Source organism: Salmo trutta, chromosome 8, assembly GCF_901001165.1.
Source record: "Salmo trutta chromosome 8, fSalTru1.1, whole genome shotgun sequence".
NCBI classification, from domain to species: Eukaryota; Metazoa; Chordata; class Actinopteri; order Salmoniformes; family Salmonidae; genus Salmo; species Salmo trutta.
Window position 1 is genome coordinate 36,784,242 of NC_042964.1, and position 24,062 is coordinate 36,808,303.

A 24,062-nucleotide genomic window follows, 5' to 3' on the forward strand; every position below is an offset into this window, starting at 1 on the left:
GTTGCAAATGGACAATGACCCCAAGCCTACTTCCAAAGTTGTGGCAAAATGGCTTAAGGACAACAAAGTCAAGGTAGTGGAGTGGCCATCACAAAGCCCTGACCTCAATCCTATAGAAAATGTTTCAGTCAGAACTGAAAAAGCGTGTGTGAGCAAGGAGGCCTAAAAACGTGACTCAGTTACACCAGCTCTGTCAGGAGGAATGGGCCAAGATTCACCCAACCTATTGTGGGAAGCTTGTGGAAGGCTACCTGAAACATTTGGCCTAAGTTAAACAATTTAAAGGCAATGCTACCAAATACTAATTGAGTGTATGTAAACGTCTGACCCACTGGGAATGTGATGAAAGAAATAAAAGCTGTAATAAATAATTCTCTCTACTATTATTCTGACATTTCACATTCTTAAAATAAAGTGTTGATCCTAACTGACCTAAGACAGGGAATTTTTACTACAATATATATTTTTGGGGATTAAAAACTGAGTTAAAATGTAGTTGGCTAAGGTGTATGTAAACTTCCGACCTCAACTGTATATCACATTGAATATAATGAATTTATACCCCCAGATACCTGGAGAACAGATTAGATTGAATAGCGTCCTCAGTACCTGTGTGGTGTGGCTGTCCGTGTCTTCGTTTGTCCTGACCAGGCCCGTGTGATGAAGGAAGGCTGTGAGGGGCGTTACCGAGGTGACCAGGACATAAACTGTCACCATGGCAACGAGGCCAGGGCTCACCAAGTTAAGTGTGGTGATAGCTGGGTTCCTAAGGGAAGGGAAAACAACAACAACGATAACATTAGCTAAGAAAATCAAACCCATTTGTTTCAACGAGCGAATAGAGACCCCTGAACATAATTGTCAGTTTCGACTAAGGGAAACGTGTTATTACTGGCAGAGTTGACTGACCAATCACCATGTGCCACATGACGAACATCTCCCAGCTTGGGGAGGGGCGATCCACAGGCAGATGGATTGATGCGTAATGCCAGCCCTGAAACAAAACACAGTAACAGAGAAACACAAGTGATGAGAGACATTAATCTGTAACTAGTGATGACAGAGACGATTGAATTTATCATCTATCCTATACTGTCACAAGGGATTGTCATCAGGGCCGTTATCCGAGGTGGAGTAGAGCAGTTAATTTTTGCTGAGTTTGCATTCCTTGTGCTGGTTATGAGTTATGAAATAGCAGAGCGGCTGTGTGTGTGTGTCCTTGCCAAATAAGTGTCAACCCCTATACATGTTTTGCTTTGCATATCAACAGCCCACTGGGCACAAATGTCAGTTCAACGTCTAATCCACATTGGTTCAACGTAATTTCCTTGAAATGACGTGGAAACAACGTTGATTCAACCAGTGTGCGCCCAGTGGGAGGGAGTGAGAGTGTGTTGTCATTCTCTGGCACCGTACTACTAATGAAATTCCCCACTGGTGGAAACGTGGCGCCAGTAGAGAGAGGGTGTGTGTTCTAAGGCCCAAATCGCTATCAGTCCTGGGCATGATCCCAATTCCTCTCACATCCCCCGGACTCAAATCACTGGCCAGAGAAGGATGAACAAAGCACTCAAATTCAAATCAGTTCTACAGGTAATCCACATCCCTCACATATGATATCTGAATCACAATCTAACGTTCTAATGGAGCTAGACTAAGTCTGATAGACGGAGGAAACCAAACCACACAACACTGTATTCCCTTAAACCACACAAAACCCTGAAAGAGTCCCAAACCAGGACACGGACCCCCCTGCCCCTCCTCTCCTCCTGTACCTGGAACATGGCAGTGATTGTTCGTTGTGCCTGCGTCAGTCAGATTCACTCAAACGTCAGTCACATGTTCTCAAACAAAGGGTGGGCAAAGACCTGGGTCCTGGTCTAAGGAAGAGGGGTGTGGGCGGTCTAAATGACCTGAAGAGGGGCTGTGAGGGGGGTCTGCAGAACTTCAAGCTGAAAGGGGGCAATTGAGGAGGAGACACTAGCCTTCAACCGGGACTGCACCAATGCCAACATTTGTGTGGAAGACGAGCCAAAAAGAAAGGACAATATTGTTCTAGAAGTGGGAGACAATCTGTTCTGTACAGGGAAGAGAACTCTAAACAAAGAGTAAAGAGGTGGAGGAGAACACACAGAGGACCCTCAGTTACTGTCTAAGTCAAGCCCGTTGGTTGTCATTATCTTCCTTCTGAGATATAATGAAGATAAGTGGCCAACCAAAAATATATTTTTTGCCCCATCTCCATCAAAGCCCCTCTCTCACTCACTCAATCTATTATCTTTCTTTTCATGCGGTTCTAACAGAGGACGAATATAAGCAGAGATGCATTGGGTCATTATTAACAACTTTCTGAACTGATCGTTCTCAGAAAGCCAAATTATAGAGAGAGCGCAGGTATGAAAGCCCTGCAACCTTTTGAGCAAAACAACCCACGCATCTTCTCCAAAATGTATTTTCACCTCGTCATCTACGGTTTCCACCGATACAACTTTAAATAGTACTATAAATACTTCAATTTATAGAAGTTTATACAATTTATAGAAGTTATACAAGTCTAATTACATACGGGTCATTTCCATGAAAACGCATCTGTATTTTAAATGTCTGCTGGCATTGGTCCAAATCTCTACTTTAAGGAACTCAAAGAGCTCGCCTGAAAACTAAAGGTTGTCTGGAAACAGGTGATGACTCACCTAGGTCGTGTTCATTAGGGCACACAACAGAAAATGTTTTCAACATATCTTATTGGACAAGTCTCCCCGTTTCAGTCAGTTGTCTTCAGTTTGGTGCATAATGAACACGGCCCAGATATCGTGTATCACTCAGCGCTCCACCTGTAGACTCACCTACTAGCCGGCTGTCTGTCTGGAAGCGACAGAGTCCGTCCACATCAGAGAAGGCCCCCACCAGCCCAGGTATCATGTTGACCTGAGGAGATGACAGATTGGATCCAAAGGCAACAAATGAAAGTTAGTGGACCTGTTTGAAGTTGAGGCAAGAGGACTTAGCCAGGTCCCAGATCTGTTTGTGCCGTCTTGCCGACTCCTATAGACCATAGTACTAGCAACAAACAGATCTGGGACAAGGCTAAGGATGGTCCTATGCGGTCTGATGTTATGGGATGTTAGTGTTATAGGAGTGTGTGTAAAGGAGAGAGGGAGAAGGGAATGTGATGTTTGTTGTTGGAGGAGTTCACTGTGTTTTCCTGTCGTGTTTGAACTGAGATCCACCATCTCAGGACAGAGCCGTTTTCACTGAATTCTCTCTTGGAAACCGACTTAGTCCTGGCTTCTAAAAATATTTTCTAGAAGAATCTCTGGGTGGATCTGATTTCCCATGAATGTTAGAAAAAAAACTGGGGGTCCTTAGGGGATCAAGCTTCACTGCTGTGGTTTTAGGAGACTGTGTTACACCAATATGAATCCCAGATTAAAACTACACAACCATCATACCCATGTCGGTCAACAATCCAACATGGGGTAACATTCCCACATAGGTCACCAATGTTCCCGTATGAGACGACCTTCCATTTGAGCATTCCCGTACAGTGTGTGTGTAGCTGGTCTCACCCTCTGATGGGGCTGCAGATGGGAGAAGGACACTCTCCTCAGACAACTCTTCTCTGAACCGCTCAGACACACCAACACACTCCACCCCGCACTGCCACCTGGGAGAGAGGGAAATGAGAGGGAACGGTTAAAAGTAAGCATCTTGTACAAATAAATGAAGCTTTGAAACCATACCAAATACGGTGCTCCGAGAGAGAGAGAGAGAGAGAGAGAGAGAGAGAGAGAGAGATATAACAGAAATCGAGAGAGAGAGAGAGAGAGAGAGAGAGAGAGAGAGAGAAAGAGAGAGAGAGAGAGAGTGAGAAACACATCTGGTAGTGATTGTACAGCCAGTATTTGGAGAGGAGAGGAAACATGGTGGTGTTTTTGGCCAGAACCATAGCTGTTTTGATCTCACTGTTCTGAAGCATTGAGAATAGGAGGAAGTGATTTAACAGCTATTATGGCAGCCTAGAGATGAATGGATAGCAAGAACTTTACCTTTGTGTGTGTAAATATATATATATATATATATATATTTACACATATATTTACACATATATACATGCACACGTACACCTGTATACAGAGAGAGATTAAGTGTGTGTAGTGTTCTTTGTAACCTATAATCATTGCTTTCAGGTCTTGCAACAGCTCCCATATCAGCCTGCCATTGGTCTGAGTTGACCCTGATACAGCCCAGAGCCCCAGACCTTCAGAACAGCACACACACACACACTAACACACACACACACACACACACACACACACACACACACACACACACACACACACACACACACACACACACACACAGCCTGGAATTTAGTGATTTTAGGGGCAAGGCCATTTGGCCTTCAAGAGGTACCCAATCTGCCAGGGCACCAAGGCCATTTGCTAGGGCACCAAGGCCATTAACCAATATGGCCAATTAAATGTATTTGAAAAACTAAAAACAGTAGCTTTTCTGTTAAGAAAAACATAAGTGTATGCAAATGTCCATAAATAATTAGCCTACATGTGTAGGTGATAGGCTTTGGCTACAACCTGTCATGGCCAGATCGATGCTGACATGAGGGAGGCACCTGAAAATGTAACCAAACATTAATGAGACTTTTAATTATATATATCAGTGGAGGATCCTCCTCAGAAGGGGTGGACCATCCTCACCAGTGAAATTGCATAAAAAAAGTGATCATTTTTAGATAAAACTATACTAAATATATTCAGAAATATATTCATGTCACCAAATAATTGATTAAACTACACTGTTTTGCAATGAAGGTCTACAGTAACTTCAACAGCACTGTCTGGGGTAGCACCATGGTGTAGCCAGACAACAGCTACCTTCCATCCTCCTCTGGCTACATTGACTTCAATACAAAACCTAGGAGGTTCGTAGGCCTCACCCCCTTCCATAGACATACATGGTAATTATGACCACTTCCGGAGGACGTCCTCCAAACAATCAAAGCATTTGCAGTATGAACTGACATGTCCATCCAATCACAGGATTAGGATCAGAGAATAAATCTAGTCTGTTGTATTGGGATTGTGCCACAGAGCATTATGGGGGTTTTATGTGTTGAGAAGCTTGGTGGCATTGTTGGATAGAGATTGAGAGTGAAGAGTGATAGTTGAGCATTTTTGGGATATTATTCAATTCAAATTCGTTTTTTATCTAAATACAGCAGACAGAGGAGGTATATTATACATTTTTTCAGGACTTTATTTTTGTGTCCAGTTAGTGCAATATGTTTAAATTTGCCTTGCTAACTTCAGTAGCAAGTAGCAGTATCTAGCTAACAAGCAGCATGAGCATGCAGTTTTCTCTGCCAGAATGACTAATGCTACCGAAAATGTTGTGGACTTTTTGCTGAAGGACACCTTTCATTCTCTGTGGTACACGGAAAAAGGTGCGAATTAATACCAAGGGTCGACCTCTGCCTGAGATCAGTTTCATGAAGAAGGATGAAAAGGTGAGGGCGTTCAATACCAATTGGTATCAAAAGTAGAGCTGGATACCAGGGAGCCATTCATCAAGCTGCCTGTATTGCTGGCCTTGCCTGCTTTTTGGAAAGTCTGAGCCTTGGGCTGTGACCTAAAGAACATTGATTGCTCAGGTAAACGGCACCACAAAAGCAGGCAGCATATAAATGCCCACATCAGATTCAAGCTTCTGGGAAAAAGCTGCATCGATCATGTAATGGACGAAGGTCCGCGTATTCAAACTGCGCAACACAATGGGAAATTAAGAAGAAACGGATGTATCACTGCAATTTTGGGCATGCAAGAATTTGCTTTTAGAGGACACGATGAGAGGGAAAGTTCCACTAACAAGGGCAACTACAAGGAGCTTGCAGAGGTAATAGCACGTTATGATGCGTTACTTGCTGAACATATGGAACTTTCTACTGTCTTTTCTGGGTTTTCGAAATCAATTTAGAATGATTTGATAGCTTCCATCGCATCATCCATTAAACGTAAGATTAAAGGAGAGGTGGACGCAGCACATTTTTTCGCATGGGAAATAGACGAAACCACAGACATCAGCTGTCACTTGCAGTTGTTAGTTAGCGTCAGGTATGTGGATGATGAGGGCTTTATTCAGGAACGTATCTTGGGCTACTTTGATCTGTCAAGAGGGCGACATGGGCAGTCTGTGTTTGACTGTGAATTCTGAGATGTCTGAGTTTAACTTCATGGAGAAACTTGTTACCAAAACCTACGAAGGTGCTGCTGTAATGGCTTCTGACTTAAATGGCCTACAGGCAAACGTAAGAGAAGTAGCTCCGAGTGCCACTTTTGTGTGTTGCACACCGGCTCAATTTAGTTCAGAGTCAGAGCATCAAGTTCATTCCCAAAGTTATGTTTCTCTTTGCGACACTGGGCGGTTTCACCACTTGTTTTTGTAAGTCGACCAACAGTCTGATGTTTCTTGAATAGGCTGGATGTGCACGCTTGCCAAAAAATGCACCAACACGTTGGAATTTCACTTCTAGAATTGTCAACACTGTGGCGAAAAGCTATGAGTAACTGAAGGACACCTTCACTCACATCACAGAGCACCCGACCATGGATGATGATACTGTGTCATGTGCAGATGGGTTCAAGGCAAAGCTGGAAGATGTTGATTACATTTTCTTTACTTCTAACTTTTGAGGAGATCTTTGCTCACACATAGTGCAGCAGCAAGCCATGGATGTAGCCTACTATAAGAAAATAGAGAATCTGACAAGCAGAATGGAGGAGCACAAGTCTGATGTAGTATTCAGTGCCATATATAAGAAGGCAGCAAGCATGACTGAGGATCCAGAGATCATGCAGATGAGGAAGTGTTGGCAGGGCACTCACGATGTAAGGCACACCTACAAGGCACTGTATGACTCAATTCATGATAACATCAAGTCTCAGATAGCACAGAGGTACAAAATCCTGGACAGCATGCAATTCCTGGAGTTGTTAGGTGGTAGTAAATTTGATTCATTCAATAGAAAATTGGGTGCTGCCATAGAGTTACATTAGAAGTGCCCATCCAAGAAGGCTCAAGGTCATTGGCCTCAGATAAAATTACGTCAAATCACGTTATATGTACCGTAGCTTTGATTGGACTTTCAAAATCTTAGCTAGCAGTCATCATCATGAACATTGCAAAAACACTGGGCACGCCCAAGTCAACAGTTTGGTTCATCATTAACAAGAAAAAAACAACCGGTGAACTCAATTATGTCAAAAGACCCGGTAGACTGAGGAAGACCACTGTTCCGGGTTTGGAGCAGGTAGTCGCACTTCGCTTCGCTCCTCAGGTAATATTACATTTCATTACATTACAACGGTTTGATTTGTTTGATCTGAGCAATTTTTTCTTCATTGTTCCGGGTTTGGAGCGGGTAGTCGCACTTCGCTTCGCTCCACAGGTAATATTACATTTCATTACATTACAACGGTTTGATTTGTTTGATCTGAGCAATTTTTTTCTTAGCTAGCTACATAGCCGTCTTTGTATCAAAGATAATTGTGTAGTTTAGAGTAATTATCGAGGTTAGCTAGCCAGCTGCGCCGCGACGCCGTTGTCCAGACTCCAGACTTAGTCAACACACCTAGTCATCATCAAACCCACTGCTAGCTAGCCAACCTTTACTGACTAGCAGCACTGTAGAAACTATTACATTACAACGGAACGACTTGATTAGTGTAGTGCTAGCTAGCTACACAGTTGTCTTTGCTGTCTTTGTATCTAAGATAATTGTGTAGTTTAGAGTAATTATCGAGGTTAGCTAGCCAGCCGCGACGCGACGCCGTTGTCCAGACTCCAGACTTAGTCAACACACCTAGTCATCATCAAACCCACTGCTAGCTAGCCAACCTTTACTGACTAGCAGCACTGTAGAAACTAATACATTACAACGGAACGATTTGACTAGTGCAGTGTTAGTTGTCTTTGTCATAGTTTGATAATTGTGTAGTTTAGAGTAATTATCGAGGTTAGCTAGCCAGCTATTTTCGTCCCCCGCGACGCCATTTTTCCAAACCTAGCCAACTATTACCGACGAGCAGCATTGTAGAAACTAATACATTACAAAGGAACGTCTTGATTAGTGCTATGTTAGCTAGCTACATAGTTGCTTTTGTATCATGATAAGGTGTAGTACTGAAACTATCGAGGTTACCTAGCCAGCTACACGTTCAAAGTCAACAACGCAGCCACTGCTAGCTAGCCTACTTCACCAGCCAGCTGTACTGTATCATCTTCGTCATTTTAGTCAATACAATTTTTGCAACGTAAGCTTAACTTTCTGAACATTCGAGAAGTGTAGTCCACTTGTCATTCCAATCTCCTTTGCATTAGCGTAGCCTCTTCTGTAGCCTGTCAACTATGTGTCTGTCTATCCCTGTTCTCTCCCCTCTGCACAGGCCACACAAACGCTTCACACCATGTGGCCGCTGCCACTCTAACCTGGTGGTCCCAGCGCGCACGACCCACGTGGAGTTCCAGGTCTCCGGCAGCCTCTGGAACTGCCGGTCTGCGGCCAACAAGGCAGAGTTCATCTCAGCCTATGCTACCCTCCAGCACCTCGACTTCTTGGCACTGACGGAAACATGGATTACCACAGATAACACTGCTACTCCTACTGCTCTCTCCTCGTCTGCTCACGTGTTCTCGCATACCCCGAGAGCATCTGGCCAGCAGGGTGGTGGCACTGGAATCCTCATCTCTCCCAAGTGGACATTCTCTCTTTCTCCCCTGACCCATCTGTCTATCTCCTCATTTGAATTCCATGCTGTCACAGTTACCAGCCCTTTCAAGCTTAACATCCTTATCATTTATCGCCCTCCAGGTTCCCTTGGAGAGTTCATCAATGAGCTTGACGTCTTGATAAGTTCCTTTCCTGAGGATGGCTCACCTCTCACAGTTCTGGGTGACTTTAACCTCCCCACGTCGACCTTTGACTCATTCCTCTCTGCCTCCTTCTTTCCACTCCTCTCCTCTTTTGACATCACCCTCTCACCTTCCCCCCTACTCACAAGGCAGGCAATACGCTTGACCTCATCTTTACTAGATGCTGTTCGTCCACTAATCTCATTGCAACTCCCCTCCAAGTCTCCGACCACTACCTTGTATCCTTTTCCCTCTCGCTCTCATCCAACACTTCTCACTCTGCCACTACTCAGATGGTATTGCGCCGTCCCAACCTTCAATCTCTCTCTCTCCTGCTACTCTCTCCTCTTCCATCCTATCATCTCTTCCCTCTGCTCAAACCTTCTCCAACCTATCCCCTGATTCTGCCTCCTCAACCCTCCTCTCCTCCCTTTCTGCATCCTTTGATTCTCTATGTCCCCTATCCTCCAGGCCGGCTCGGTCCTCCCCTCCTGCTCCGTGGCTCGACGACTCATTGCGAGCTCACAGAACAGGGCTCCGGGCAGCCGAGTGGAAATGGAGGAAAACTCGCCTCCCTGCGGACCTGGCATCCTTTCACTCCCTCCTCTCTGTCTCTGCTGCTAAAGCCACTTTCTACCACTCTAAATTCCAAGCATCTGCCTCTAACCCTAGGAAGATCTTTGCCACCTTCTCCTCCCTCCTGAATCCTCCTCCCCCTCCCCCCCCCCCCCCCTCCTCCCTCTCTGCGGATGACTTCGTCAACCATTTTGAAAAGAAGGTCGACGACATCCGATCCTCGTTTGCTAAGTCAAACGACACCGCTGGTCCTGCTCACACTGCCCTACCCTGTGCTTTGACCTCTTTCTCCCCTCAGATGAAATCTTGCGTCTTGTGACGGCCGCCCGCCCAACAACCTGCCCGCTTGACCCTATCCCCTCCTCTCTTCTCCAGACCATTTCCGGAGACCTTCTCCCTTACCTCACCTCGCTCATCAACTCATCCTTGACCGCTGGCTACGTCCCTTCCGTCTTCAAGAGAGCGAGAGTTGCACCCCTTCTGAAAAAACCTACACTCGATCCCTCCGAAGTCAACAACTACAGACCAGTATCCCTTCTTTCTTTTCTCTCCAAAACTCTTGAACGTGCCGTCCTTGGCCAGCTCTCCTGCTATCTCTCTCAGAATGACCTTCTTGATCCAAATCAGTCAGGTTTCAAGACTGGTCATTCAACTGAGACTGCTCTTCTCTGTGTCACGGAGGCTCTCCGCACTGCTAAAGCTAACTCTCTCTCCTCTGCTCTCATCCTCCTAGACCTATCTGCTGCCTTTGATACGGTGAACCATCAGATCCTCCTCTCCACCCTCTCCGAGTTGGGCATCTCCGGCGTGGCCCACGCTTGGATTGCGTCCTACCTGACAGGTCGCTCCTACCAGGTGGCGTGGCGAGAATCTGTCTCCACACCACGTGCTCTCACCACTCTGTTCTAGGCCCTCTCCTGTTCTCGCTATACACCAAGTCACTTGGCTCTGTCATATCCTCACATGGTCTCTCCGATCATTGCTATGCAGACGACACACAATTAATCTTCTCCTTTCCCCCTTCTGATAACCAGGTGGCGAATCGCATCTCTGCATGTCTGGCAGACATATCAGTGTGGATGACGGATCACCACCTCAAGCTGAACCTCGGCAAGACGGAGCTGCTCTTCCTCCCGGGGAAGGACTGCCCGTTCCATGATCTCGCCATCACTGTTGACAACTCCATTGTGTCCTCCTCCCAGAGTGCTAAGAACCTTGGCGTGACCCTGGACAACACCCTGTCGTTCTCTACTAACATCAGGGCGGTGACCCGATCCTGTAGGTTCATGCTCTACAACATTCGCAGAGTACGACCCTGCCTCACACAGGAAGCGGTGCAGGTCCTAATCCAGGCACTTGTCATCTCCCGTCTGGATTACTGCAACTCACTGTTGGCTGGGCTCCCTGCCTGTTCCATTAAACCCATACAACTCATCCAGAACGCCGCAGCCCGTCTGGTGTTCAACCTTCCCAAGTTCTCTCACGTCACCCCGCTCCTCCGCTCTCTCCACTGGCTTCTGTTGAAGCTCGCATCCGCTACAAGACCATGGTGCTTGCCTACGGAGCTGTGAGGGGAACGGCACCTCCGTACCTTCAGGCTCTGATCAGGCCCTACACCCAAACAAGGGCACTGCGTTCATCCACCTCTGGCCTGCTCGCCTCCCTACCTCTGAGGAAGCACAGTTCCCGCTCAGCCCAGTCAAAACTGTTCGCTGCTCTGGCACCCCAATGGTGGAACAATCTCCCTCACGACGCCAGGACAGCGGAGTCAATCACCACCTTCCGGAGACACCTGAAACCCCACCTCTTTAAGGAATACCTAGGATAGGATAAAGTAATCCTTCTAACCCCCCCCCCTTAAAAGATATAGATGTACTATTGTAAAGTGGTTGTTCCACTGGATATCATAAGGTGAATCCACCAATTTGTAAGTCGCTCTGGATAAGAGCGTCTGCTAAATGACTTAAATGTAAATGTAAAAATGAATCAAGTTGACAATCTACTGGCAAATTCTTTTCAATCCTTGTCAAATGAAGATAAATAATGAAGGTAAATTATAGGTAAAATGGATCGGTGATCATCGGCCACTGGACATAAACATTACACAACAAGTTGGAAATCGCTAATTTTTGGAAGGAATCAGTGGCTAACTGCAAGAATTGCAAAGCAATCACTAGCCTGATATTCAGTGGAATGGGTGCGTGGTCCAAGTCTGGGTTTAAGGGTCTCTTTTTCAAGCTTAAAAGGATAAACATTCAACATTGGCCATGCTGTCAATCCACCATGGCTTCGGCCGCGCTCAAAACAACTGGAAACTCAGAACTGAGAAATCTCAGACTTAAAGGCAATAGGGAACTCGTGAAAAAAACTAGCTCCGACTGGGAAAATACGTTTTGAACGGTCACCCAACTCCAAGTCGGGAACTCGGGCCTCTATCTAGAGCTCCGACCTGAAGATCACTGACGTCATGATTCAACCTTGTTTTTTTCCGAGTTCCTAGTTGTCTTGAAAGCACCATATATCCAGAGAATGCCAGACTTTGATGACTAAGTTTGATGACAAAAATTTGTCACAATAGACCGCCGCACCATCTTCCTGTTCAAGTGAGCACAACAAGATGAGTCCAAAATGATATCTTGTATGCTGCTGCATAAATTATGTAATATGCCAGGGAGATATGTATACTGTATCTAAGAAAGTAATAAACTCATCAAAGAAAGAAACATCCTCTCACTGTCAACTGCGTTTATTTTCAGCAAACTTAACATGTGTAAATATTTGTATGAACATAACAAGATTCAACAACTGAGACATAAACTAAACAAGTTCCACAGACATGTAACTAACAGAAATTGAATAATGTGTCCCTGAACAAAGGGGGGGTCAAAATCAAAAGTAACAGTCAGTATCTGGTGTGGCCACCAGCTGCATTAAGCACTGCAGTGCATCGCCTCCTCATGGACTACACCAGATTTGCGAGTTCTTGCTGTGAGATGTTACCCCACTCTTCCACCAAGGCACCTGCAAGTTCCCGGACATTTCTGGGGGGAATGGCCCTAGCCCTCACCCTCCGATCCAACAGGTCCCAGACGTGCTCAATGGGATTGAGATCCGGGCTCTTCGCTGGCCATGGCAGACCACTGACATTCCTGTCTTGCAGGAAATCACACACAGAACGAGCAGTATGGCTGGTGGCATTGTCCTGCTGGAGGGTCATGTCAGGATGAGCCTGCAGGAAGGGTACCACATGAGGGAGGAGGATGTCTTCCCTATAACGCACAGCATTGAGATTGCCTGCAATGACAACAAGCTCATTCCGATGATGCTGTGACACACCGCCCCAGACCATGACGGACCCTCCACCTCCAAATCAATCCTGCTCCAGAGTACAGGCCTCGGTGTAACGCTCATTCCTTCGACGATAAACACGAACCCGACCATCACCCCTGGTGAGACAAAACTGCGACTCGTCAGTGAAGAGCACTTTTTGCCAGTCCTGTCTGGTCCAGCAACGGTGGGTTTGTGCCCATAGGCGACATTGTTGCCGGTGATGTCTGGTGAGGACCTGCCTTACAACAGGCCTACAAGCCCTCAGTTCAGCCTCTCTCAGCCTATTGCGGACAGTCTGAGCATTGATGGATTAATTGTGCATTCCTGGTGTAACTTGGGCAGTTGTGTTTGCCATCCTGTACCTGTCCCACAGGTGTAATGTTTGGATGTACCGATCCTGTGCAGGTGTTGTTACACGTGTGTCACGGATTTCATCGTGGTGTTGAAGGGAGGACCAAAATGCAGCAGGTATGTGGATACTCATTCTTTTAATGACTTACGCAAAACATCCACAGGAAAAACAAAACAATAAACAGTACTCACGACTAGACAGTGTAGCAGGCTCAATCAATGCAGTGCTCACAAACAATTCCCCACAAACACACAGACAAACACACCCAACTAATATAGGACTCCCAATCAAAGGCAACACCACACACCTGCCTTCAATTGGAAGTCCACCCCAATTAACTATACATAGAACAACCAACCTAGACAGAACATACAAAACACAACTCCTTCTGCCACGCCCTGACCAAAACGTATACACCTACTCCACCTGCTGGTCAGGACGTGACAACGTGGTCCTTCACTGCGAGGACGATCGGCTGTCCGTCCCTTCTCCCTGTAGCGCTGTCTCAGACGTCTCACAGTATTGACATTGCAATTTATTGCCCTGGCCACATCTGCAGTCCTCATGCCTCCTTGCAGCATGCCGAAGGCACGTTCACGCAGATGAGCAGGGACCCTGGGCATCTTTCTGTTGATGTTTTTCGGAGTCAGTAGAAAGGCCTCTTTAGTGTCCTACGTTTTCATAACTGTGACCTTAATTGCCTAACATCTGTAAGCTGTTAGTGTCTTAACGACCATTCCACAGGTGCATGTTCATTAATTGTTTATGGTTCATTGAACAAGCATGGGAAACAATGTTTAAACCCTTTACAATGAAGATCTGTGAAGTTATTTGGATTTTTACGAATAATCTTTGAAAGACAGGGTCCTGAAAAATTGACGTTTCTTTTTTTGCTGAGTTTACTAAGCTGTTAGTAGCCCATGTGCCTAACTCTAATAATTTGCTTCCTTTTCCCCTCATAACTTAGCCTACTGTTCTGACTTGCTGGTGCACATGTAGTCTATAGCCTGTTTTAGAAAAATTTCATAATCGAATATTGTAAGAGTTTTCATTGTCTGCTTATATGTTCCCTTTATTTACCCTACGGTTCTGACTTGGTGTACAGGGAGAACACTGTAAGAACGGCCGAAGTTCTGAATTCTGTCACTGTACATTTCAAAAGTGCTGAACAAATAGTTATATTGACTACATCAGTCCGAGTTCGCTTTTTAATGTCTTTATCAAAATCACGGATTGCCTCTTACCTGCTCATCGTCCCCTTATGCAATAGTTTGTACATCTCAATTATCAGTAGAAACCTATTTTTTTTAAGCAAGTCAGCCATATCAGCTATGTTTTTTTTAAAGGCAGTAAATTAGGCTGAATTAACTTTTTCGCTGCCAGACAGGTCTCCGCTGATAGCCAAGTGTAGTGGTGGTAAGGTGTTGCGACTGAGGGGGTGGGGTGGGGGGTAGTTTTCCCCACCAAGATGTACATGCTAAATAGAATATGCCACTGCCAATAGAATATGTCAACTTTTGGACTATGGGGGATAGTAGATTGACATAGGCTAGTGCTTTTGCTGTTCGTTACTCATCTTGTTGGCTGACGAAAAGTAAATGTGGACAGTTCTAACATCTTCAATATTTTTATTTATTTATTTATTTAATTTCACCTTTATTTAACCAGGTAGGCAAGTTGAGAACAACTTCTCATTTACAATTGCGACCTGGCCAAGATAAAGCAAAGCAGTTCGACAACATACAACAACACAGAGTTACACATGGAGTAAAAACAAACACACAGTCAATAATACAGTAGAAATATGCGCCTCGGAATTTGATAAGAAGGGCGCTGCATCCCCAATGTCAGTCTTCACTTGTAGCCTACTTCGGAGCTGCGATGCCTGTGAGAAGGATCCGTTCACGGGCATTGACTAATAAGAATTGAGATATCTGAGAGAGCATGTGACTGAGAGGTGCTTCGGTGTAGGCTACGGTGATTGGCAGCCGGGAGAAGGGAATTCTAATTATTATATTCAGCCCAAGGGCACAACGGCCACTTTGGTCGCAAGGGATACATTTTCTTAGAGGGCATTACTGCCTAACAAGGGGGCATCGACAGCCATGGCCGCCAATGCCATCAGAGAATTCAAGCCCTGACACACAAGCACGCACAGTCTGATGGGAGACTGAAAAGGCCCTTAGAGAAAACAACAACAGTAACAGTAAATGCCAATCTCTGTCTCTCTGTTTGTGTTGGCTTGAGTAAACAGGAAATGATTGGCTCCCTCTAATCTGATGCATTCGAGCCAATAAGAGACTAACACAATTATGACTCATCAAATTAAAGATCTGGACTCTTTCTTCCAGGAACCCTACCCTTTCATTCCAGTACGCTCCAGTTTTTAAGCCCTGATGTAGATCGGACAAATCCATTATATGGGAGACTGGGCTGAAATGTGCTGTCACACACGTAGCCTACCTTGGCAATGACACAGGCAGTGTCCCAATACTGTTAAATGGCCCCATTCCTTGTCTCCTTCACAAGCAAAGGCCACCCCTGCTAATGACACAGGCATATCCCAATACTCTTAAACATTCCCCATTCCTTGTCTGCTCTTTCTATCATAAATACGCACACGTGCAAGGACTGAATATGACGCTTTTATAGGACACTTTTAGGACACAGTCCTAAAGACATATACCAGGTCCATGCTATTCAGTTTCTGGGCTGGTAAAGTCATTAAGGGTGTTGCTGTTTACCTAACGACCTGCTGGATTCTTTGATCAGGGTGACCATAGCCCCAGTGTGGTCTACAGGCTGACCTGTCAATCATCACACTGATGGGGTGAGAGACAGCTGGGCGTTCTGACACACAGAGCCTGACCCCTGCGACCTGGCGATACTCTCCTCTTGATAGTAAACCCCAGGAGAGACACACACACACACACACACACACACACACACACACACTTAGAGGCACATGCACACATACCTGTCTGCACACACACACAAACACTAATCCTTGGGACTAGTCTTACTAGTAGAGCAGTGATTTATGACCCTGAATGACAAGGGTAGTTTAAACATCTGGTCTCCTATAAGTGTCCCTCTCTATCGCTCTCTCCCCCTCTGCCTTCCAGCTGAACTAGCCACATGGTATTTCTGTGCTGAGCTCCAAGGATTTTCCAGTAGCGTCCTTCACTGGGTCACTGGAATACCATTCTCCTTTTCCAACTCCATACACACTCACACATCCCGGGCCAGACAGAGGGAGAGATTACAGAAAAAGCATTGAAATAAGACGAAGAAAATCTTGCCTTATTCATCTGTCTTTTTCTGCAATCCATCAACCTTATTTTGTCTGGCTGGGATGGGTGTGTACAGTCGAAGGCGGTGTGGGGAGAAGAGGGGGGGGTAGTGAGCCCTAAAAACAGCTCCACCCTCCAGGACAGTAAACCCATCAGGGGGTGCAGAACAGTCTCTGTAGCTGTTAACCCTTTAACCTCTTCCCACCCACCTGCCTGGCCAGAGCAGCAGGCCTCTCTCACACACACACCTGTGTTAACCCTGCTCTAATGTCTGTGTCTGTACGTCATGAGTGACTGGAATACCGCCATCCGCGTGTGTGTGTGTATGCGCACAATTCACTTGCCTGGGGACAAATAGCTAGTGAATGAAGCCATTGTGTGTATACTTCCTTTCTCCTCACTTGACGAGGGGAAGCACATGTACATGGAATAAGTGAATAATGGATTGTTTGTGTATGTGTGCAGGTACAGACTGTACCGTACAGTGTACTATTTATCTATCAGCTTCTACCTCTCTGGGACCCTTTCCACTCATTCCTTGCCTCTCATCCCTCTCCATGCTCCCTCCCTCCCTCTCTGCTTCTCTCTACCCATCCTTCCGTCTTAACTGTAAAACCTGCTCACCTCTCTTTATCTTACCCTAATCTCTCCATCCTGCATCTCTCTTGATCCTTCTTCTCCTCTTTCCTCCCTCTCCTCCGTCCTTTCTTCCACCTTCCCTCTCACCACTCTCGCTCACTGCTATCTTTTCTCAGTGCTAGCTGATGCTGTTGAAAAACTTTTCTCTTCACCTTCCATCTCTCTCTCTCTCTCCCTCCCTCCCTCCCTCCATCTCACCGTTATCGTGTCTCTGGGCTGTGTTGGTCTCGGCGTATCGGGACAGGCTGACCTCGTAGCCTCGCTGCTCCAGGATCCGCTGGAACAGCTGGACCTCTGTATCCGCGGCTACGTGCTGACCCGTCAACACGACGGCCCGCGTGACCCGACCGGCCCGGTTCTGATTGGACCCCTTGACCTGAGGAACAGCGGGGAGAGAGGGATGTTCAATATCAACATATAGAGAGGTCACTCCGACCACCAACAGCATTGCTGTATATTTATATGCAATACAAACAAAGACCGTACAGACAGTACATGATGCCAAGAGTGACCATTTTCTGGCAGTTCATATGGAACTTTTTCTCATTTCCATCCTATTTGTATTTACATTTTTTATTTAACCTTTATTTAACTAGGCAAGTCAGTTAAGAACAAATTTTTATTTACAATGACGACCTACCCCGGCCAAACCCTAACCCGGACGACGCTGGGCCAATTGTGTGCCACCCTATGGGACGCCCAATCACGGCCAGTTGGGATACAGCCTGGAATCAAACCAGGGTCTGTAGTGACGCCTCTAGCACTGAGATGCAGTGCCTTGGAAGCTGCGCCACTCGGGAGCCAGAATGTATTACCGGCACTAAAACAATGCACCCATAAACGATTGAAAAGGGCATCAAAACAGTGAACAGAACAACCCTAGAGCACTAGGGAATAGAGCCTGAGCCAAACAAGCTTAAACCCTTAGCGAGCGAGAGAGAAACCAGTTGTGAAGGGTTAGGCTGACAGAGACATATGAAAGCTATGTAGCTGCTCAGCTCGCTCTGTTTACACAACTCTGGGCTGGATAAGCTGGATAAGGATAGCAGCAGGATCAAACTGGGATGGCTGGTGCAGGGGTGAAGGTAGGGAGGGAAGGGGAGATGGAGGGTAGGAGAGAGAGAGAAAAAGTTAATCTCCTTTGGTAAGGAGAGGGAGGGCAGTTTTCACTATATCATTTCTGAAGTAGAGGGACTTTTCTTTCAGAGCTGTTCGCCCCTCCCTCTCCGTTGCCTGCTCATTCATTTGTCTCTCTATCAGTCTCTTCCTCTCTCTTATCCCTTTCTCCTTTTCCTTTGAATCTCGCTCTCCGGTCTTTCTGTCTCTCTCGCTCTCCATTCGTCTCTCTCTCTCTTACCCTTCAAATCACTCTCTCCAGTCTCTCTCTCTCTCCGTACCATTCCACTCGTCTCTCTATTTTCTCTCTTTCGCTCCTCTCGCTCTCCCGAGGCCTGTGGTGGCGTGGCCTGTAAACGTTTCCATCTGGGAGCTGCAGGCCACATCAGAGGGAACGTCACAAGACCCCCATAGCTACAACCAGTTGCTCGACCCTCCCATCCCCTTCCAACCAGCTCCACAGAATCCTTTCCACCCTCCAATACACCCACAGCCCCCTTCTCTCTCCACCTTCCAATACACACACTGCCCCTTCCCATCCTCTCTTCCCCCAGATACTAATCTCAAACATGCAATTATTCCACAGTGCTCATCCTGCTGCCTGCCTGCCTGCCAATCCGCCATGGCCCAGTTCAGACACAAACATTATTATTTCATTAAGAGATTCCCCAAATTAGGATCCTAGGCCTAGAACTCTTTTTGTCCTCTTCAATTTTTCTTCCTCTCCCTCGCTCCCTTTCTCCCTGAGTAATAACAAATACACTCCACCACCCCTTCCTCCTCCTCTCTTCTTCCTCCAGCAAGGAAGGAGCGAGTTACCAGTTGGCCCATAACACAGAGTGAAATATTAGAATAATATTACTTTAATAAGCGGGGAATCGAATCAAGGTGTTTATACAACAGAGGCAATCCTCTGAGCAGCGCACCTTCAATATAATCTGCAGCCGAGAGGGACTCATATTAAACACACTCATAAACAGTTTATTTGGCAGAGTGAGGGAGAACCACTGCTGGGGAAATGATGTTTGTATTGATTATACTGTTTTGGTGTACACAGCACACAGCCGCGAGCTCAAGTTTACCGAGGAAATTGCTTCCACTTTTTCATTTGGTAACTGATTTGATGAGCAAAGAAGTTTGTATCAATACTGCATAATGCCTCTTTGCACGTACAGAAATAGTGTTGTGAATACAGCCGATTTATGATGTATTCATAGTTTAGTTTACCAATGGTTAACAAACTATTTACTAATGGTTTATAATGAGTTTACAAGCAGCCCTTAAACTGAAGGGTTCCTCATGTTTTCTAAAATGACCTAATCTGCCAGTGCTGACATCACCAACGAGAAAGAAAATACCGACCCCGCCCCTCGTCCCCATGACGACCCTGTGATGGACAGTGGAGCCCATCTAGCTGTCAGAGGGGCAGTAGCATTGAGTGTACAGTATCTGGTATGTGTTCTGCTGATACTGAATCCCAGTATCCCACATTTAGTCGTATATTAATAGACCTGCTATCTTTAACAGTCCTGGCTGACTGGGCCCGACCTATGATTCTTCCCAAGAGTTCATGCTCTCTGGTCCTTCCACCCCATAGCAACCCCCTGGCCATAGCTGCGGGAAGTAGGGGTGCTGAGGGTGCTGCAGCACCCCCTGAAAAATCTGAATAAAAAAAATGTGGCACCAAAATGTACAGCAACCCCTCCCTTAAACTACTTCTAGTGGCTATGCCCCTGGCACTCCCCTGGCAACCGCTCTGATGCTAGCAGACATATGGTTACAGTAAACATCTTCACCTTAACCCCTCGTTCCAGTCCAGATGATGAAGACCCATACACACAGTACGTGAACACACTACCTAACCAATTGTGACACTAAACTTGACCCCAAACCACAAGACTTCAACATCATCCACATCCTCTCCCCAAATACATTACTCAATACAGTTTATTGGCTTGAATAAGACGTACAGCCAGGTTATGCCCCACATTCTCTGCCACCACTGCTGAAATATGAACGCAACAGAGTGATGTGACGTCACAGCAGTGTTTTTGGATGGTCACGTGAACTGGGTGGCGCTCTGCTCTGGGTTGGTTTCCAGACACAGTTCTCTACAGTTACACTGCATTTCTAAGCAAAACGAGACAGATGTATCACTTTAACCCCAACCTTCTACCACAATAGTAACTACACTGACACTGTTAGTAAATATGGGGAAAGACAGCTTTCAATGGACTGAGAGTACTACAATATTTATGAGTGACTCACATGATCTCAGCAGCCCATACAAATCAAAGCGTTTCCATACGAGCGTGAAAAGTCAACCCACATAAATCTCACCTGGGTTCACTTCACATACCACATCCAGTGTGTGATAGTTAGCCCTTTAAGGTGGGTCTGTTAACCGTGCGCTATAATGACCATATTTCCCTCCGTCCGCGGAGAGACGGAGGAATGCAGAGGGTTAATGGGCCTTGCACTCGTTTAGAAGGAAAATACATGTGTGAAAGTTTAGCTGTCTGGGGAGAGGGAGGAGAGAGAGAGAGAGGGAGAGAGGGAGAGATGGCGAATTAGGGGACAGGAGGGTGAGCCAAAAGGAGAAAGGCCTGTTTGTGTGAGACTGCAGGGGAGTCTGGAGAGGCCGAGGCTGGCTGTATAAGCCCTGGTTCTGGCCCTGTCTATGTGTTGGTATTCATCTGGGTCTGGAGGGCCTGTTTGGTCATGCACTACCATGCTGCTTCTCTCCTTGGTTACTGGTGAAGGATCTGCCAAGGAGGCTTTTTCTTCTGTTCTCTACTTCTCTCTTTTATTCTCAGTCATTCTCTCCCTGCCTCCATTTCCCATCCCTCACTCTCTTCTTCCTCCACTCCCTCTGACACTCCGTCAAAGTATCCATCTGAGCCCTTCATCGCCCCATCTTTCTGGCTCTCTTTCCCACTCTCTCCTTCCATCCCTAACCTTCTCTCTCAGTGACAGGATGTGGCTTAGTCTTACCACTGGCTCCATGGGTAGAGTTCAGTGTGTCTGAGAGGCCCAGGGATATAAATACTCCCATCTCAGCCATGCACACAGAGACAGACAGAGAAACAGATATACAGCCCACTGGCAATATATAGACACCCATTTCATGACTCATATCACCCAGTCACATCCAAGGCCAAACATCCATATTGAGGGGGTCTGCAAAATGCATATCCCCCTATACCATATAAGTCGCATTCAGTACATCGAGTAAGACATCTTGTTCTAAATTGAGAGCAGTCAAAACAAATCAGAAAGTCATCATTCAATCACAAAAAATGCGCATTTTACATACGCAAATATGTAGTTAAACATAACAGAAAGCTACATGCATAATGACTCAATGTACCCATTTGAAATATGTATCCAGAGGCAACTTGAGCATACTTCCTTATAACCGCATACCCTTACAAACCATACCTCCTATGCTGTACTCACAGTTGAAATACTTACCCGAAAAGACATTAACCCATATCAAATATAAACATAGACCTACACATTGGCTGGCTACTAAACATCCAATTCCATAGAGTAGTGAAGCATGCAAGGATCAGACCTTTACAATACAGACCTCAGACAAGAACTATGGGCACACATTGGGGACATACTGTACATGGTCTTAAAACTGCCCTACTGTACTGTAAAGTAATGCACACATCAGACAGGTGGGGCGAGCTGTCTAAAATAATCTCCAGACTTCCAAGTATTTGTCTCCATCCTTCCTCAGTACAGTAATATGGTGCAGGTGTCTCCATCCTTCCTCGGTACAGTAATATGGTGCAGGTGTCTCCATCCTTCCTCGGTACAGTAATATGGTGCAGGTGTCTCCATCCTTCCTCGGTACAGTAATATGGTGCAGGTGTCTCCATCCTTCCTCAGTACAGTAATATGGTGCAGGTGTCTCCATCCTTCCTCAGTACAGTAATATGGTGCAGGTGTCTCCTAGCCTTCTATCAGTATCATCAACTGAAGAGTTTCCTTCATATGCTACCACTTCTATTGCTGCTAGCAGTCCATTCAATTTAGATTACTGATCATTTAGAAAAGGATACCAAGTAGAGGACTAATTAACAGTATTGGGACCCAGCCATTAGAGTACACCAGGTGAGGCTCCTCAGAGGAGGAAGGGAAGGACCATCCTCCTCAGTGAATTTCATAAAATGTTTTATTGTTAAACACTTAAAAAGTTATCATTTTTAGATAAAACTATACTAAATATAATCACGTTACCAAATAATTTATTAAAACACTATTTTTCAATGAAAGTCTGCAGTAGCCTCAACAGCACTCTTTAGGTTAGCATCATGGTGTAGCCGGAGGACAGCTAGCTTCTGTCCTCCTCTTGGTACATACACTTCAATACAAAACCTTGGAGGCTCATGGTTCTCACCCCCTTCCATAGACTTACACAATAATTATGACAACTTCCGGAGGACGTCCTACAACCTATCAGAGCTGTTGCAACATGAACTGGAATGTTATCCACCCAATCAAAGGATCAGATAATTAATCTAGCACTGAAAGCATAAGCTACAGCTAGCGAGCCATGCAGTATACAAAATGTGGTGAGTAGTTGACTCAAAAAGAGAGAAAGACAATCGTTGAACAGTTTTGAACAAATGTATTTCCTCCAAAATGAAGAAGCAAGAGAGAAATAGAGATAGATTGCCTTTTTTTTACTTTAAGTTTCACTTAGTTAGCAAATGCAGCTAGCTAGTTTCGCCAACACAAACACCCTGTTCAAATTTTTTATTTTATTTTTTTTATTTCACATTTATTTAAACCAGGTAGGCTAGTTGATAACAAGTTCTCATTTGCAACTGCGACCTGGCCAAGATAAAGCAAAGCAGTTTGACGCATACAACAGAGTTACAACAGTTACACATGGAATAAACAAACATGCAATCAAAAATACAGTAGAAAAATCTATATACAGCATGTGCAAATGAGGTAGGATAAGAGAGGTAAGGCAATAAATAGGCCATGGTGGCGAAGTAATTACAATATAGCAATTAAACACTGGAATGGTAGGATGTACAGAAGATGAATGTGCAAGTAGAGATACTGGGGTGCAAATGAGCAAGATAAATAAATAAATAAATAAATACAGTATGGGGATGAGGTAGATTGGATGGGCTAATTACAGAGCTATGTACAGGTGCAGTGATCTGTGAGCTGCTCTGACAGCTGGTGCTTAAAGCTAGTGAGGGAGGTAAGAGTCTCCAGCTTCAGAGATTTTTGCAGTTCGTTCCAGTCATTGGCAGCAAAGAACTGGAAGGAGAGGCGGCCAAAGGAGGAATTGGCTTTGGGGGTGACCAGTGAGATATACCTGCTGGAGCGCGTGCTACCGGTGGGTGCTGCTATGGTGACCAGTGAGCTGAGATAAGGCGGGGCTTTAACTAGCAGAGACTTGTAGATGACCTGGAGCCAGTGGGTTTGGCGACGAGTATGAAGCGATGGCCAGCCAACGAGAGCGTACAGGTCGCAGTGGTGGGTCATATATGGGGCTTTGGTGACAAAACGGATGGCACTGTGATAAACTGCATCCAATTTGTTGAGTAGAGTGTTAGAGGCTATTTTATAGTTGACATCGCCGAAGTCGTGGATCGGTAGGATGGTCAGTTTTACGAGGGTATGTTTGGCTGCATGAGTGAACGATGCTTTGTTGCGAAATAGGAAGCTGATTCTAGATTTCATTTTGGATTGGAGATGCTTAATGTGAGTCTGGAAGGAGAGTTTACAGTCTAACCAGACACCTAGGGATCAGAACCGTCCAGAGTAGTGATGCTGGACGGGCGGGCAGGTGC

General features: G+C 45.7%; 1 protein-coding gene across 2 annotated transcripts in view; it reads right to left on the bottom strand.

Moving 5' to 3' along the window:
• cped1 (cadherin-like and PC-esterase domain containing 1) overlaps positions 1–24,062 on the bottom strand; it is an 81,909-nt gene that overhangs the window by 51,988 nt on the left and 5,859 nt on the right. For both annotated transcript variants that reach the window (XM_029761103.1, XM_029761102.1), the window contains exons 2-6: positions 17,317–17,494; positions 3,570–3,667; positions 2,847–2,928; positions 910–994; positions 610–766 (exon numbers count right to left, since the gene is read on the bottom strand). In XM_029761103.1, the coding sequence (XP_029616963.1) occupies positions 610–766; positions 910–994; positions 2,847–2,928; positions 3,570–3,667; positions 17,317–17,494 (600 nt within the window). The remainder of the gene's footprint in view (positions 1–609; positions 767–909; positions 995–2,846; positions 2,929–3,569; positions 3,668–17,316; positions 17,495–24,062) is intronic.